At 36.4% G+C, this 17805-nt stretch overlaps 1 protein-coding gene across 2 annotated transcripts in view; it reads right to left on the bottom strand.

Moving 5' to 3' along the window:
* The window catches only part of otogl (otogelin-like), a 70635-nt gene that overhangs the window by 5426 nt on the left and 47404 nt on the right, over positions 1-17805 (bottom strand). Inside the window, exons 35-56 of one of the 2 annotated variants that reach the window (XM_056235960.1) lie at positions 17379-17458; positions 16607-17271; positions 15457-15634; positions 14406-14548; positions 14302-14325; positions 14107-14199; positions 13455-13638; positions 12855-13072; positions 12244-12385; positions 11915-12100; positions 11622-11834; positions 10539-10643; positions 10347-10454; positions 5877-5978; positions 5667-5771; positions 4746-4786; positions 4546-4609; positions 4259-4437; positions 3706-3810; positions 3335-3454; positions 3203-3248; positions 1459-1530 (exon numbers count right to left, since the gene is read on the bottom strand). In XM_056235960.1, coding sequence (XP_056091935.1) covers positions 1459-1530; positions 3203-3248; positions 3335-3454; positions 3706-3810; positions 4259-4437; positions 4546-4609; positions 4746-4786; positions 5667-5771; positions 5877-5978; positions 10347-10454; positions 10539-10643; positions 11622-11834; positions 11915-12100; positions 12244-12385; positions 12855-13072; positions 13455-13638; positions 14107-14199; positions 14302-14325; positions 14406-14548; positions 15457-15634; positions 16607-17271; positions 17379-17458 — 3173 coding nt within the window. The remainder of the gene's footprint in view (positions 1-1458; positions 1531-3202; positions 3249-3334; positions 3455-3705; positions 3811-4258; positions 4438-4545; positions 4610-4745; positions 4787-5666; positions 5772-5876; positions 5979-10346; positions 10455-10538; positions 10644-11621; positions 11835-11914; positions 12101-12243; positions 12386-12854; positions 13073-13454; positions 13639-14106; positions 14200-14301; positions 14326-14405; positions 14549-15456; positions 15635-16606; positions 17272-17378; positions 17459-17805) is intronic. The other variant, XM_056235962.1, reaches the window with a different exon arrangement.

Raw genomic sequence — 17805 nt, 5'->3', positions numbered from 1 at the left:
TTCCGGCGTGACGATCGAGTCTGTCCCAAAAATACCTCTCAATGCGCCCTCGCGGACTCGCGCTAAGGGCCCTATAGGTCTGCACTACATGACGTCACCGAACTGTGGACTCTGAGGAAGTCCACAAGTCCGGAGTGTGCCATTTGGGACAGGGCCACAATGATCGAGTGGCACCATTGAAAACTGAACTTTTCACCCATATGTAATTTTTGTTTGTATGACAATGATAAAATGAAAGGCATTAAATTCTTTTGAGGGCAGTGTGTGTGTTTGTGTGTGTGTGTGTGTGTGTGTGTGTGTTGTAAATTCCCAGCTCATTAATTTTGACACTGAGATTCTGGAGGTTCAAACGGAGGACAGGTTTTGAAGATATCAGGGGGTTTCAACAGGAAATAAATCAAGACTTCACAGCTGTGTGTCTGAGATGGTGGGAGGGACAGCTGATGAGTGTTTTTTGAAAGCAGTTGTGCCTGTGTTTGAATGTTACACGGATGTTCACAAGTACTAGAATTAAAGGAATAGTTCATAAAATATGACATTATTTACCCATCCTCATGTTGTGGAAACCCATATTGTTGTTCTTTTTTCCATGGAATACAACAGTGCCTTTTTTTTTTTGTTCATAAAAGTGACCTTATTTTTATTGAACCTTTATTTAACCAGGAAGTCCCTTGAGACTGAAATCTCTTTTCCGAGGGAGACCTGGCCAAGACGGCACACCAGTTGCAATTTAAATACAAATACAACCTAGTCAAAAACAAACAAACAAGCATCACACATAAAAGAAAAGAACAGGTCACAGTTACATTTTTGAGTTATATCATGGCATTTTAACATGGCCTTAAATTCATTTAATGGGACTAGATCATTTAGATGTAGCAAATTATTCCAGGAGCATGGTGCAAAGTATAGTATAACCTTGCTTTAATACAATTAATAAATTAAAATAAATTAAAAATTAGACAAAAATATCAATGAAGGTCCTCAACCACAAAAAAAAAGAAAAAAAAAGGAAAAAGTTGACATACCATAAATAGAAAAAATATTTATTTCATGTTTTCACCAAAATATTTGTCATATTTAAATTAAACACAAGGCTTTATAATATTTAAGAACTGAGGCAAGATTTCCTGTAAATAAATAGAATAATTTGATTCTATTCTTTTTTAGCTTCAAGACGTAAACTACAGTACTATATTGGGAAAATAAAAAAGTATGAATATTCTTCAAAAGTACTCCTTTTATGTTCCACAGCAGAATAATTGTATAAGGAATTTGAATAACATGAGGGTGAGTAAATGATGACAGAATTCCTATTATAGCCCAAACGTCTCACACACTTAATCAATTCACTCAAACTAAAAGAAAATAATGGCAAGACTGAAAATATTTTCTTCAACACACATAAAATGTTATGAGACACAGATAAAGAAGATAATTCAGTAGATGAGTGAGTACCTGTATCACAGTTAGTACTAGCAGTGGGTGTTACTGGACTAACGGAAAAAGGCAACAAACCAAGTCCAGCACCTGAGAAACACACAGGGGCAGGTTCACAAACTCACAAGTCTGTAACAAACTCATTTGGTTGAAGTCGCTCGTAAAGCTTCCAGCACAAACGCAAGAGCCCCCAAACCAATGCGAACACACACAAACCTGCACCCACAAGTGCCCTCATGCGTAAAAAGATGCACAGACCCACCGCTTGCACAAAAAATACATACCAGTTTGTTGAAAGCAAATTATTAGCACATAGCCAGCAAAGGCACATGCCAGACATGTGGAGTTTCTTCCTCAAAATCACCTCTGAATCCCTCTAGCATGCCATGCCAGTATAATCAAAGAAAACTGTGTCTTAAACAGATTCATGCAGCTTTTTCCAATATGCTTTCCTTGGCTTATGAGTAATGCAAAAAAATGTATACACTACCATTCAAATGCTTTGGGATCAGTAAGATTTATAAAAAAAAAAAAAATAATAAAAAAACTTTTATTCAGCAAGGAGGACACATCAAACTGATCAAAAGTGACAGCAAAGACATTCCAAATAAATACTGTACTTTTAAACTTTTTTCTTTCATCAAAGTATCTTAAAACAATCTTAAGCAGCATCAACGTTGATAATAAGAAATGTTTTTGAGCATCAAATCAGCATATTAGAATGATTTCTGAAGGATCATGTGACACTGAAGACTGGGGTAATGATGCTGAAAATTTGCCATCAAAAGAATAAATTACATTTAAAATATATTTTATATATATATATATATATATATATATAAAGTTATTTAAAATTGTAACAACATTTTCACAATATTACTGTTTTATTGTTTTGTTGATTAAATAAATGCAGCATTGGTGATTAGAGACTTCTTACAAAAACATTAAAAAAAAACCTTACTGATCCCAAACCTTTGAACACTAAAATATCGGCCAGGGTTGCATTTTCCACAAGCGTCATAAGCCTAAATAGATTGTGGAGACCATTGTTGCCAATTGTCTCTATGATCTACTTAGGTGCACGATGCTTTTAAGAAACACATTAAATCCACAAATATTTGGCTGTCCATTCGTTTTGTGCATTTTAAATAAATATTTTGTAAAATACCAGGTTCCCACACCTTTTCACCTATGGATTCCCATGACTTTTCTATGCTTATTCTAGTTGAAGTTTACTTAATCACTCATTGTCAACATTCAAGGTTCGCTAAAGTTATTGTTTATACCTAAAGCATCAAGCTTTGACAAGAGACAGTTAAAAACCACAAACACCAATCCCATAGCACAAAAACCAGCCTGAGCCACAGATTACACAAAAGACAAAGATAGAGTTAAAAACACACAGAGAGGGGAATTGTATAGCAATCTGGCTTTCATTGGGCTTTCATCACAGAAACCTGTTTCCGACAACACAAGCTAAGATCTATACATTTCATCCAAGATTACAGCATGTACAATCATTGTATTTTAGAGAGAATTGAGGACAAGGAAAAGCACAATTAAAATTGAAAGAAAAGAATGAAAAGGCCCATGAGATATATACAGCAGCACTCATTTCCCCCATGACAACAGGGAGCATCTAACCACAATATGCAACCAGCAGCTACAGTAGTAAGCCCAGCATTGCTTCTCCATCATGCTGTTCCAAACAGCCCCCAGCATTCCCAGAAAGCACAGCCAGCCCCAGACACACACTACTCACATGTCTTACAGCAACCGTCCACATACGTCTGAACCACACCTCCATTCTGAAACAGACAGCCCAGAGGTTAGAAGAACAACAACACAAACAGATACAGAAGAAGCAAAAGGAATGCAGTGATTTGTGTCAGACCTGAATACACTCTGTGTCATTGAAAGGAGGACAGACAACTCCAGAGGCCAGAACTACTGCCCCGACCGCAGTCTCCATACAGTCGAACCGTGTGCAGTTAGCCACCCATGAGCTGCCTGCCTGCAAACCACATCACAAAAACCCTATCAGGTTCATGCATTTGCGGCTGTTTCCTGTGTTTCTGACCTACAATAGCAATATATTTTTTGGACAAATTTGCTGAAAATGCCCCCAGAAAATCTGACAAAACATCCATTCGAGAACATCCTCAAAGGGGAAAATGTTCATAAATACAGTAAATAATGTCAGAAAGTTTCCTTCAAGGGTAAGTTTGGGGTTACATTTAATAAAAAAGCTCCAGTGCAGATTACCATAAATACTTCTGTAGTGCCGTTTTCACTTGGATATGAGCATGAGATGTTTTTGCAGGAGCCACAGCACACATGTGGATCAGATGATGGGACATAGACCTGATGCTACAGTGACAGAAATGTAAACAAAATAATAAATATTTAAAAATATAGATTTTAAATTCGTAACACACACAAAAAAATATTGGAAAAATATCAAATTAAGAAATGTTATTCTCTATTCTGCACTTTTGAAGCTTTGTTTATTCCATGAAATCCACAAAAAAACGGTTTTAATTTAGTTTTACGTTACTATCCTCTACTGTCTTTTTAACCGTTAGAAGGCTAAAATTGGTGCTGTACCTTTAAGACTTCTATATGTAAATCACTTCTGTTATGAATGACTAACCTCTACACTGTACATTGAAATATTTAATTTAGAAGAGCATTTTTTTTCTCCCATGATATGTGCCTTTAAACCTGGACTTTCATAAATTTCATGGAACATCATGAAAAATATGTGGAAACATCCATTAATTCATATATTGAAAGTTGTATTAGTCATGTGACTTACAGGTTCACACTTCTCAGAGCAGTTGGCAGTGGTGACCTCCATGGCGTAGAACCCGGTGCTGGGGTCTTTATGTGTGAGGCACTGAACCGTGTAACACAGTTCCCCCTCAAAGTATTGCACCATAGACTGGCCCGGGTTCAATATTGTCACACCCTGAAACAGACACACTTCTGCCTTCTCTACACACACAAACACACAGAGATACATAAACACAGACTTGTGTTTCAGTTTCATTGAATAGCATGACATTTTGAGTGTGTGAGTGTTTGTGTTGGTTTGAGTCTTACTGCAGTGATACAGTGGGCATCCACACGGCCCGCCGGAGTCTGGATCCTCCACTTTCACCTCACCCTATAAAACAAAGCTCATGGAATAATACTGTAGTTACAGAACAGTTCATTATGGCAATGTAATTCATGCACACAACAAAATGGACTTTATAAAATGGATTCACACACACACACAGAATACATTTTAGAACACTCACCGCAGCACAGACAGGAACTGTAAAGTTCTGACACTGACATTCTAAAAACAACAAAAACAAATGTTACAAATGTAACTGTGTGTATGCATGCAAAAAATACTTTGGCAAATCATGGTGATATGGAACTTTGATACATACACTAGTTTGGGGTCGATAAGATATTTTTATGTTTTTGAAAGTCTATTATGCTCACTAAGGCTGCATTTTATTTGATCAAAAATACAGTAAAACAGTAATATTGTGAAATATAAATTTCTATTTGAATATATTTGAACATGTAATTTATTCCTGTGATGGCAAAGTTGATTGTTCAGCATCATTTCTCCAGTCTTCAGTGTCACATGATCCTTCAGAAATAATTCTTAATATGCTAAATTTTTTTGTGGACACTGATTCATTCTTTAGGATTCCTTAATGAATAGAACGTTTTTAAAAAAATAACAGCATTTATTGGAAATAGAAATCTTTGCAACAATATCAATGTCTGTACTGCCAATATCCTTTCTGAAAAAAAAAAAAAATGTTTCTAACATTTTTTTTTAACAGACCCCAACCTTTTAAACGATAGTGTACTATGATTAGCTTATGCATTTATCATGCTATTTACATGGTATTCGTGTTCACAACACATGGAGATGGCATGGTACTTGTTAGTGTAATGTTTCTGTATCTGTAAACTTGAGCATGTTTTTAGTTTAACTGTACTTTTAAGAGAGTTTTTTTTCCAAAATCCACAAAAGGAAGAAAAGTACATAGAGGGACAAAATAATGCCTTCTAAAATGTCAAAAGGTGAATCTGAGGGTTTGAGTTAGGGTTATTCTGTAGTTACTATAATTATCTTGATCATCTTAAAAACAAAATGAAGTCAAAGGGAAGCTACAGTTTAGATATCTAGGTAAGTGTGTGCATGTGTCCAATACCGCAGTGTGTCTCTGGGCAGCAGCTGTCCGGCACGGGCCTCTTCACAAGCACAGCTCCAGTAGCACAACTCACACTGGCCTCAGGACACAGACTCATATCACACACTGAAAGATCAAGAACGCGTCATGTTTCTCTGTTTCATTACGACACACAAAATGACCGGGCACTTCAGTACAGTGAGTGACTACTTGGGCTTTTGTTATAATTACCACAATGATACTGCGGACAGCAGTGATTCGTGGTGTTCATATCCACAGCCAGGATCTCTCCAAGCAGACACACTGGTATAGGTTCAATACAGGACTCGCACACTGCAAAACATATGCAAATTATTACTACAGCATGCCCTAATATCACAAAAAAATATAAATTATTTGAATATACAATGCATTATAATGTGTATTTTAAGGCATTATAAATACTTGTATATCTTTGTATATTAATATATAGTGTATATTTATATTATAATATAATTAATTATATATACAGGCTTCATAGTGTTAGAGCTTTTAGAACAGAATCTCATAAACAATGTATATTTGGGATTTTAATGTTTGATAAGTAGTCATTATAATTATCTTAAATATGTATTATTAATTATAAATATGTATTAATTATTAGGGGTGTAACGGTTCACAAAATTCACGGTTCGGTTCGATACGATACACTTGTGTCACGGTTCGGTTCGGTACGTTTCCGATACAGCAAAAAGAAAGAAATGCCAGAGAAATTTCCTTGATTAAATTTTTTTTATTATATTTTTATTAAAACTAACATCATAAAGTATGATATTTTTTTACTTTGAGCAATGATGGAACTATACTTGACTTTTCTTAGGAGCTTATAAAACAAAACAGCTCCTTGGACAAAATGAAATGTAATATTGTAGTAGTTAAAAACAAAGGTTTATTTTAGTTCAGATTAACATTTGAGGGCAGCAACTGTATTCATAATCTCAAAATAAAACCGACGTGATGTTACTAGTTGAAAGCATTATAGCCTACTATTCCTGCCAAACTTCCATGGTTACAGTCAGAGGTGGACGAAGTACACATACCATGTACTTGAGTAAAAGTAAAGATACTCAAGGTAAAATATTACTCAAGTAAAAGTAGAAGTGGTGCCTTTAAACATTCACTTGAGTAAAAGTACAAAAGTATTTGCCTTCAAATGTACTTAAGTATCCAAGTACTTTGATTTTTTTTATGGCTATAATGTCCTATTATAATTTGTCACAAGACTCTTGCTTAACTCAGTCTAAGTGAAGACTAATGTCACTCTTGGCACACCAATCTATTAATGAAATGACATTAATTAGTCTGATATATATATATATATATATACTGTATATATACTGTATATATATATATATATAAATTTGAATTGAATACATTTTTTGTGTGTTTTATTTTGGAGGGAAGAGGACTGTTCCCATAAGGTATAAAACATTTACAGTATTTACTGTATATATTTTTCTCCAGCGCCTATGGTCATAATTATTAACATCTTAATGTTATGATACATTCACATAAACCTGCACAACGCCATTAAATATATATATATATATATATATATATATATATATATATATATATATATATATATATATACACACACACACACACATATACACACATACATATATATATTCTATATTCTATGTTATGGGAGCAGCCAATTTCCCTCCAAAATTAAACACAAAAATGTATTAATGCACTGTTTCTGCTAGGCTACTGCCCAGAAGAAAAAAAAAGCTATTATATCCAAGTCATTTTAGTGGCAACGTAAGCAATGTACATTATGCGTCAATACTTACCAATAATTACTGCAATAATAGCTGTTGCTCTCTGTCCCGCTTAAAATCCTTGTCAACGCGATTTGTTTGGAACTATTGAGAGCAACGAATAATAACGTGACCGCGCGGCGGCGAGATCACTGTCACAACCATCTATGTTCGCAACTCTCATATTTAGCACTAACGGCTGGTTCGCGCTTAGTAGATACCGCGAAGGCAAGTTCAAAACAAAGCGCGCGCGCTGTACTGTGATTGGTGGCTCGTTTGACCAGTTACGTTTTTATCCACTCATAAATAAAAAGGAACGACTGGTTTTGAAAATGTAGTAGAGTAAAAAGTAAGATATTTGACTTTGAAATGTAGTGGAGTTAAAGTAAAAGTCTCCCAAAATTTAAATACTTGAGTAAAGTACAGATATGCAAAAAAGCTACTTAAGTACAGTAACGAATTACATTTACTTCGTTACTGTCCACCACTGGTTACAGTTAGTAGAGTTACTACAGTAAATCCATGGTGAATGTTGCTGATCCGTGGACACTGGATAGTTCATTCATGGCACAATGTCTCTTCCTGGTTTCCACGTCAGCGCTGTTTGATCCGTTAATAACGGAGAAATGTGAATGTTTCTCTCTATATCTCGCAGCGATGTTATTACTTCAGTGGCGAATTCAAACTTTTTTCTTTCTGATTTCGCTGTGTAGTGACAGTGCTGCTAGATCGGCTCGCGCTACATTGGTCCAGACTCCAGACTGATAAACGGTCCGTCAACCACACAATAACGAGTAGCTCAGTTTCGTTCCGCTTACATTACATTTGCCATTTGATGTTGGGCAATGTTGTGGTCACGCCAGCGTCTCTTACATTATGAGCGCGCTTGCCACGCGCGACGCGCCTACATTTGAAATAACGAAATTTTGGTCGGCAGGAAAAATGGTCAAACGAACCGTTCGGTTTAAAAATGCGTACCGAAAACCGAACCGAAAGCCTCGTACCGAACGGTTCAATACGAATACGTGTATCGTTACACCCAGAGGCGGACAGAGTACAGAGCTTTGTTACTTGAGTTAAAGTACAGATACCCCTTGCTAAATTTTACTCAAGTACAAGTAAAAGTACTACATTCAGATGTCTACTTAAGTAAAAGTACTAAAGTACTTGTTTTTAAAAGTACTTGAGTACCAAGAGTACAAGAGTAGATTTTCTAAATATTGCATTACTAATCTACTGCCACAGTGCTTACATTTATGCACAGAAACGTCCTACATGGAGTTATGAAAAATGTTAATACCTTGGAGAATGTAAAAGGAATTGAAAGTAAAATCAAGTCATTTTCATCTTTTTACCATGTTGCTTTATTTAATTAAATTAAATTTTTGAGGGGTCCCATCTTTAAATGCGGGGACAACACACACACACACACACACACACACACACACACACACACACACACACACACACACACACACACACACACACACACACACACACACACACACACACACACACACACACACACACACACACACACACACACACACACACACACACACACACACACACACACACACACACCACATGTAAGGGGGGCGCTGCCAATAAAGCACCTAAAAGCTGTCACAAAGAACCGGCAAAAGGAATGATTATGAATATGTAAAATATAGCAAGGAGATATTTTAATTGTTTATTAATAAACACTTGTTAATAAACAAGTGTTTTCTTTGTCAGTGTCGGCTTAGATGAAGTTGACGATGCTGACTCGCGATCTTCAGTAGTGAACGCGCCAGAGAGAAATGCACATTTCATACAGATTACATAAGCAGAGAGCAGTCTGTAGTCTGTTTTCTTTCATTTTGATTTTTTCTGTTTAAAAGTAGACATGTCTGTGAGAGGCAAGTAGGCTACCTTATACACTGAGTTTCGGTTCATTTATGAGACGAGATCCAGTTCACAGGCCGGCGCCTCCGTTTCTTATCTATCGTCTGCTATTTACTTCTTATTTATTAAACCCAGGCAATTGGTTGATGAAACATTGATTAAAATTAAGATACAATTAATGCAAAACGAAATTCAGGTTAAAGAAAGGTTTTGTGTTTTCTGTTTGATGTCTCTGTGAAAGTTTTAAACCATTTTTTATGCCGCTTTCAGAGCGCTCACGTCCGTAACGGAGAACACGTCCATAACATTGTTTTTTCCTCATAAATGCAAACCCGAAAAATAAAATAAAACAAAATAAATATTTTATGTACTGTGGAGACTGAGCGCCAACCCTTCTTCATTCGCTGGGTAGTAGCCTACTTTGGTTTGCGCAGTGTAATTCACATAATCAGTAAAAATATATTTTGCCTCCTAAAGTTTTTTTTTTAGGAAATCAGAAATCCCTCGTGGCTACGCCACTGCCACATTTGAACCTGACTGTGTTAAACACACCACATACTCAAGAACATCAAACCAAATGCTTGGCTTACATTAATGTGTAATATAAAATCTGACCATGGAGTTGACTTTGGCGGAAAGCTGAAAGTGATTGCTGATAGGCTGTCCCAATCAGTGGCGCCTGCACAATCCAATCACGTTTGAGAGGGAAACAACAAATTGAGGGTTTCCGAGATTTTTCTTTTTTTTTTCTTTTTCATGAGTACTCCCCAAAAATGATACTCGAGTAAAGTACAGATCCCTCAAAATTGTACTTAAGTACTGTACTCAAGTAAATGTACTCCGTTACTGTCCGGCTCTGGTTACACCCCTATTAATTATCTTAATAATGTATTAACACGACCTTAGATTTTAGTACACACACACATATATATTTATTTATATTTCTATATTGTCAGCATAGAGATGGAATGTCACCTGTAGAACTGAAGTATTTATAATGTATTATTACCACACATGTAGCTGTAGCAGCAGGCATGTGCCCCTCTGACCTCCACCAGGAACTGATCTTCTCTGCAAATCGGGGCAGGGACACTTAGGCATGCCAGCGGATCACATTCTAACAGAGACCAATCAGAAGACTGACACTTATCAACTGATCACAGAAACAACCAATCAAAGAAAGGATTACATGAGCTCTTACCACATCTGTATTCGGGACAGCAGGACAGAGCGCTGTAGCCAATCACCAGCTTGTCTCCATTCTCACAGCTAGGGACTTCACTCTGACAGATGGTGAGGTTACATTCTACACACACAGACAACACAGACACAAGCTTTTGTTTTCATACATATTTTTGGTTCATTTTCTTGGAATAGAAATACTGTACATTTTAAATGTGCATATCTGATTTGTTTAGTTATTTATTTGGTTGTTTGTGCCATGTCAGCATAAAAGGCCATTTTCGTGGCAAGAACAAAAAGAGGCAAATAAAATGAATAAACATATTTAAAAATATTAAGAAGGTGATAGAGCAATATAATAATAATTTACATACAGAAAGATCAAATCTAAACATTTTGCAAGAATCTTATGAAAGTCTGTTTTGTTAACTTCTAATACTATTTAGGGATATAAATGGACCTAAAACAAACAGAGATGGACTAAACTCAACTGCACAACTCAAACTTTGATTTCATAAGATCCATACACCTTAGGTTGTGTGGCAAACAATAACTCTCTTATGCTCACCAAGGCTGCATTTATTTGCCAAAAATGTATTGAAATTATTGAAATATTATTACAATTTAAAGTAATTGCTTTCTATTTGAATATATTTAAAAAAAAAAGAAATTATTCCTGTGATGTCAAAGCTGAATTTTCAGCATCATTACTCCAGTCTTCAGTGTCACATGATCCTTCAGAAATCATTCTAATGTGCTGATTTGCTGCTCAAGAAACATTGGGGCTCAATGGGGCTCAGTTGGACTGATTAATATTTTTGTGGCAACCATGATACATTATTTCAGGATTAATTGAAATCTTTTGTAACATTACACATATCTGTGATCAAAAATGGCAGACATTAGTAATATTACAAAAGATTTTTTAAAAATGTTTCTTTAAACATGTCTTTTGAACATTAGTATAGTATGAAACATTAGCATTAGAGATGATTGCCTTCTAGCTCATAGTATATACAAAGTACACCAAAGGTGCCAGGATGATATACTATTTCCGATGGATTTGAGAAGCATATATCCATGTGTGTTTATAGGTTTATACCACAAATCTTCTTAGGACAGCAGACTCCTTCCTCCAGCACGGCGACTGCATACTCTCCCTCCCTCTCACACAGCGGGGCAGGTTCATAACTGCAATCGGGTTCCACAGGAACCACACTACCGTTCTCCAGACACTTGAACAGACAGCAGCCACGCAGAGAGCCGTTCCACACATCACCCGGGGCACGTGGAGCACCATCGTTATCCGTACACACTGATCACATTGACACAACATAGTCCATTATCACAAGAACACTTTATTTTGCATGCAAATGCACAGTGTGGCATTCTCACCGCATTGGTCCTCGGTGACACAGAAGGCGGAGTCCGCCCGATGCAGGATGGAACCACTTTTACAAACGCACTCCTCTCTGATAGAAGAACAGGTGCTCTCCTCGTAGTAATCTCGGTTCTGACATGTTCGGGTCTTACATGTATTCACGCAGGGTTTATATTCCTTACCAGGAGGACATTTGAGTGCTGTGAAATGAAAAAACAACAACACAAGTATACAAAAAAGCATATAAATATACTACCAGTCAAAAGTTAAGACTGAGAAATGTACATTTAGTTGCACACGGTTTCAGACATTCGACCGGTAGAGTTTCTGTAAACACACTCACGGCAGAAGTTGCTTTTCCTCCAGCTGAAGCAGATCTGATGTGTGTAGCAAATGGCCACATAAGCAGCCAGGAAGTCACACTCATGGTCTTTATAATGCAGGTCACCAGCCCATATCTTATCACAGAAATTTTCTGGAGAAACCTGCAAAATGGCATTTGGAAATTCAATATAAAATGTGTGCGGTCGGTGTGAGTGGGAACTTACATATGCGTACACAATCCAGTGGGGATGAAATTTCTCTAAATGACCCCAGAATATTAGCAGAACATAAATATTAAGTAACAGTAAGTTGTCCTTTTTCATTTAATACTTATTTATTTTATTTCAGCTTTATTTCTATTACAAAACGATTGATCAATAACGGAAATTATTTTTAATTGTTTTAATTTTAGTTAACAATAATATTATTATTATATTATATATTATTATAATAATATTAATAATGCCGAATTATGTTTACTTAAAATGTAATGTTTATTTAATTATTTAAATCTGAACCAGCTAAATAAGATTTTAGAGTTAACATTAATCTATAATTATCTAAATTAGCTTATATTAAAAGCAATGGATGTAAATGGGATGCCCATGCTCAAGCTTGTGTGTGTAGTACCTTGGGGTGACATTTAGAGAAAGGTCTCTGGTTGAGCATGGTGAAACATTTGGAGCAGTTGCCGGTGGTGCAGTTGTCTCCCACTCTGCGGAAGTAATCTGTATCCTCTGACGTATCCACCATCCATCCGTGCAGAAACATAGGAATGTCCTCAACATCCCGGACCACAGTGCCGTTGGGCAGGCGCAGGTCATCAGCTGGATTACCATCGCAACATCCTGAGAAAGGAAACAAAATATGTTGGTAACAAAATACATCAAACACACTTACATGACCACAACTGACCAAATACAGTTTAATTGTAAAAGGCAACATAGAAAAATAAAAACACATTAGCTTTCAGAATGAAACTAAGTAATATTCATACATTATCTGGATTTGGTAGTATTGTGAAAAGTAGGATATTATATCATTGGTAAATATTATTAGGTTAAATCAACAGAAAAGTTTACATTTTGATGAAAGATTATAAAAGCATTTTTTTTTCTTTTACACAAGCATGCTCTGATTATTTGTGCAAAATAGGATCACAGATACTGAAAGGAAATTGGGTTATATTTGATTTCATAGTTTCACAAAGTGTAAGTGCAACACACTGACCACAGAGCCCTCTAGTGGAGGTATTATCAGGAGCAGTGTACTGTAGAACCATAATGCCAGTGCTGTGGTACCACTTTATGTTGATCCCACCAGGTGTATCAATGATGTACATTGTCCCCGTGTCATCAATGTGGAGGTTCTGTCTGGTAAGAGGAAGCCGGGCCGTAATCTGATTCACCGACACCTGCGTCAGATCAAACCACAACAACATATAATCATGCTTCTATGAGCCACGATTAAGAGGAGGTACGAGATGCATTAATTAATTATAATATTTCTTGAGCAGCAAATCAGCGTATTAGAATGATTTCTGAAGGATCATGTGACACTGAAGACTGGAGTAATGATGCTAAAAATGACAAAACTAAATTACATTTTAAAACATTCAAATAGAAAACAGTTCTTTTAAATTGTAATATTGCTGTTTTTACTGTATTTTTGATTAAACAAACGCAGTCTTGGTCAGCATTAGAGACTTCTTCCAAAAGCATATAAAAAATCTTCACGACCCCAAACTGCTGAACTGTAGTGTACATGTTAAATAATTTCCTTAAATAAAAAAATCTGCAATACATTTCCTTAGCAAAGGTGTTTAGGACAACATGATTCATGTCTAAACAGATTAAATCTTGCAGGTGGTGAACTTTGTTACCTTTCTGTCCAAGCGGTTAATCATAATCCTGTACGAGTGAGTTGTAATGTTCAGCTTCTTAAAACACAGACCAGAGGTTCCACCAGTGGGAGTCTAACAGGAAGTGAGAAAGAAAATAAGCTTGTGGCCCTGATTAGGATGATTATAGTGAATAACATTTTAACATAAATAAGCTAATACAAATAACACACTTACAGGTCTTCTGATGTAGTTCACACTCTGGAAGGAAAAGTAAAGCATTTAATAGAAACATAAAGAAGCAGATTTAGAAGAGACGTAGAGTGTTAGCATGGGTTTACCTCACTGGTTGGGCATTTCTCAATGTGACCGACTATCTTCTCTCTGGGCAGGTGGACCAGAATATAAGAACCGATATCATACAGAGCCACATTATTCCCATCAAATGTGATCACACGCAGGTCAGAGATTATAGAGCAGCGACCTGACAGTACACACACACACTCTAAAGTCAAAACATGATCAGATTAACACTTTATTTAACATAACCAGCCTTGTTATTGATAACTAAAACTATTAATTATCGCTTACAGTAATTGAAATAAAGCTGACATAAATACGTAAATGAAAATTAAAAAATGCTGCCTTGCCAACGAACTGAAATAAATAATTTGAGGTTGAAGCACTAAAATCACTAACTGAAATTAAAGATATATAGAAATGACAAAAGCACATAAGAAAATTACTAAAACTAATAAAAAAAATAAAAGCTCATTTTTTTTAACTAATCAAAACATTAATTAATTACTGGGCTTATATAATATTATATATTATTAAATAAAAAAATAGTATATACACTACTATTCAAAAGTTTGGGGTCGCTCACCAAGGCTGGATTTATTTGATCAAAAACACAGTAAAACCAGTAATATTGTGAGGTATTATTATAATTTAAAATAACCGTTTTCTATGTGAAAATATATTTTATTTCTGTGATGCAAAGCTCAATTTCAGCATCATTACTCCAGTCTTCAGAGTCACATGATCCTTCAGAAATCATTCTAATATGCTGATTTGATGCTCAAGAAACATTTCTTATCATTGTCAATGTTGAAAACAGTTGTGCTGCTTCATATTTTTGTGGAAACTGTGATTCATTTTATTTTGAGTTGAGTTCAAAACCATTTTATTTGAAATAGAAATCTTTTATTACATTAAATGTTTTACTGTCACTCTTGATCAGTTTAATGCATCCTTGTTGAATAAAAATATACTAATTTCTTTAAAAAAAAAAGAGAAATATTACTGACCCCAAACTTTTGAACGGTAGTGAAGATAATAGTAAATTAACACTGACATAAAAGTATCCATCTGAACGTGTGTATGTCTTACATGGGCACTGCCACAGTGGGCAGCAGGGGTCTGTGTTGGTCTGGATTGGTGTGCCCAGTAGGTTGCACTGTGGCTGGCTGATGTTGTATCTGCAGTGTTGGGAGGAATTATGCAGCAACAGCTGTCCATTAACACAGATGTACTCACTGCACTCATCCACACGCAATGAATATGGAGGCTGTGTGGATACAAAACAGAGATGTCCATTAAATAGAGAGTATATAGACCCTTCTACCACCAAAAACTGCCCCGTAGAACATCAGGATTTCAACTCTATAAGGCAATTTTTTAGATGCTCTTACCTCATTGATCAACTATCTTCAAACAACTTTTTTTATGCCTGTGATCTGTTCTTGTGTTATACTACAACAGGTATTACAACAGATTCATCAATTATTCACTGTACCACATCTTAACCCATGATGCTTCCCTTCAGGCGTCAACATCCTGGCAAATGGACAGGAATGACTCAAGAACATAGGAGTTAAGGTTTGTAGAAGTGTTCACACTATGTGGATCAACTTTTAATCTTGAGGATGTGTATATTTATGGGCATGTGCGTAAATGTGTCAGAGAGAATTCCAAGTCAGGGAGGGAAATGGAAGACATCGCCTCTCACTTAATACTGTTGAAACCATCACTGATATCTCACAGAAAATGATTCAACAGTAACTAAGAGGCAAAACATTATTTTTGGAGAACACAGACACTAGGAATGAGATTTGAACGATTCTCTGATTCTGAATCTATAACTACAAGTTGTTGTATGAACAACCACTCACGAAATACACATATTTAGGTCTCTTGAGTCTTATGTGCACATGAGTAACAGCTTTTATTCAGTTTAATCCAATTTATCTTGAGTTTGACATGACAAAAGTAATGACTTCCAATTCAGGGAGTAAGATTGACAGATTCAACTGATTCACTTAGTGAGTTCCGATTCAAACAAATTCAGACTTACAACCCATGACATCATAACTGATTTGTGAGACTATTTGACTGATTCATTAAAAAGAATCATTCATTCACAAGTCCACTGTGTATGTTTTTACGGTTGCGTGCAACAGTGTAATACCATGAATATCATTGAATCTTAAAACGAAATATTTGGAAAAAGTATTACCAACTCTAACACACAAACTCTTACCGTGCAGGGTCCAGTGGGTATAAGAAACGGAGTAAGAACTGTTGTTATTCCGGCTGTCTCGGGCGAAGGAGAGGGTGAAGGCATCATCTCAGAGGTTGTTGAAACAGCTGCTGTAGTTGTCGAAGGCTCCTCGGTCATCATGGAGACAGATGTTGTCTCTGTGGTGACGGTTGTTGAAGTAGGTTCTGAAGTTGTGGTCTCAGTAGTAATGACAGTGGTGGTTGTTACAGGCGGGACGGTGGTGGTCGTCGGAGAGGTCGTCTCTGGTTCGGTGGTGGCCTCGGGTGTGGTCAGCCACTCTGTGGTAGAGGTAGGTAATGCTAACGTGGTAAAAAGAGTTGTGGGCCGTGTAGTGGGTGTGGCTGTTGTGGTGGGCGGAGCAGTGCTGACTATAGGGGGTTCTGTGGTTGGTGGAGAGGAAGTTGTTGGAGTTTCAGTGGACGTGGTTGTGGCCAAAGTTGAAGAGAGTGTGGTTGGTGGTAATGTGGGTGTAGATGGGCTGCCAATTAAATCTGCTTCTAAAGGTGTAGTTACGATTGTAGTACTGGCAGTTGTGCTCGGAGCTGTGCTCGGTGTTGCCGTTGTGGTGGAGGGAGTTGTTGTGGTTGTAGGAGCAGAGCTGGTCACAAACATGTAAGGAGTCGGGGTTGGAGAAAGTGTCACACCTGCGACAAGCACATTAGAAACAAGACAGGTGCTAAGACAAATCTAATTGTGTGCATAAATGTTTATAAAAGTGAGAAAGATGATGAAATTATAGTTTCACACGTACAATCTTCTTTGTACACACACCGCCTGGTCACTTCATCCAGCAGCATAGACTTGGGACAGCGTGGAAAACAACCTTCAGCCCTAAACCAGTTTAGAGAGTGAAAGATAACATACCAGATCTGGATTTTTACTTTTCGTGAAGATATTGTGATGTCTGGGTCATATTATATTGTGCATAAAGACTGGGAAGCATGTTTAAGACATTTTCATGACAAATAAGCACATATTCACAACGAAATAACTGATATACTGAACAGTGCAAAAACCCTTAATGCACTCGAAAGCAGTGGTTCTCAACCTTTTTTGATTTGAAGGCTCACCCAAATAAATTATTTTTATTGATATTAATTCAATTAATTAACCACAATTCATTTTGTAAATTTTTTTTATTTCATTATATTTGTATAAGAAATGTATTTTAGTTCACA

The sequence above is a fragment of the Rhinichthys klamathensis genome, unplaced genomic scaffold (genome assembly GCF_029890125.1).
Source record: "Rhinichthys klamathensis goyatoka isolate OS25496 unplaced genomic scaffold, OSU_Roscu_1.1 h1tg000436l_1, whole genome shotgun sequence".
Lineage (NCBI taxonomy): Eukaryota > Metazoa > Chordata > Actinopteri > Cypriniformes > Leuciscidae > Rhinichthys > Rhinichthys klamathensis.
The sequence above is the reverse complement of the archived record's forward strand: the minus strand, read 5'-3'. Positions and strand labels throughout refer to the sequence as shown.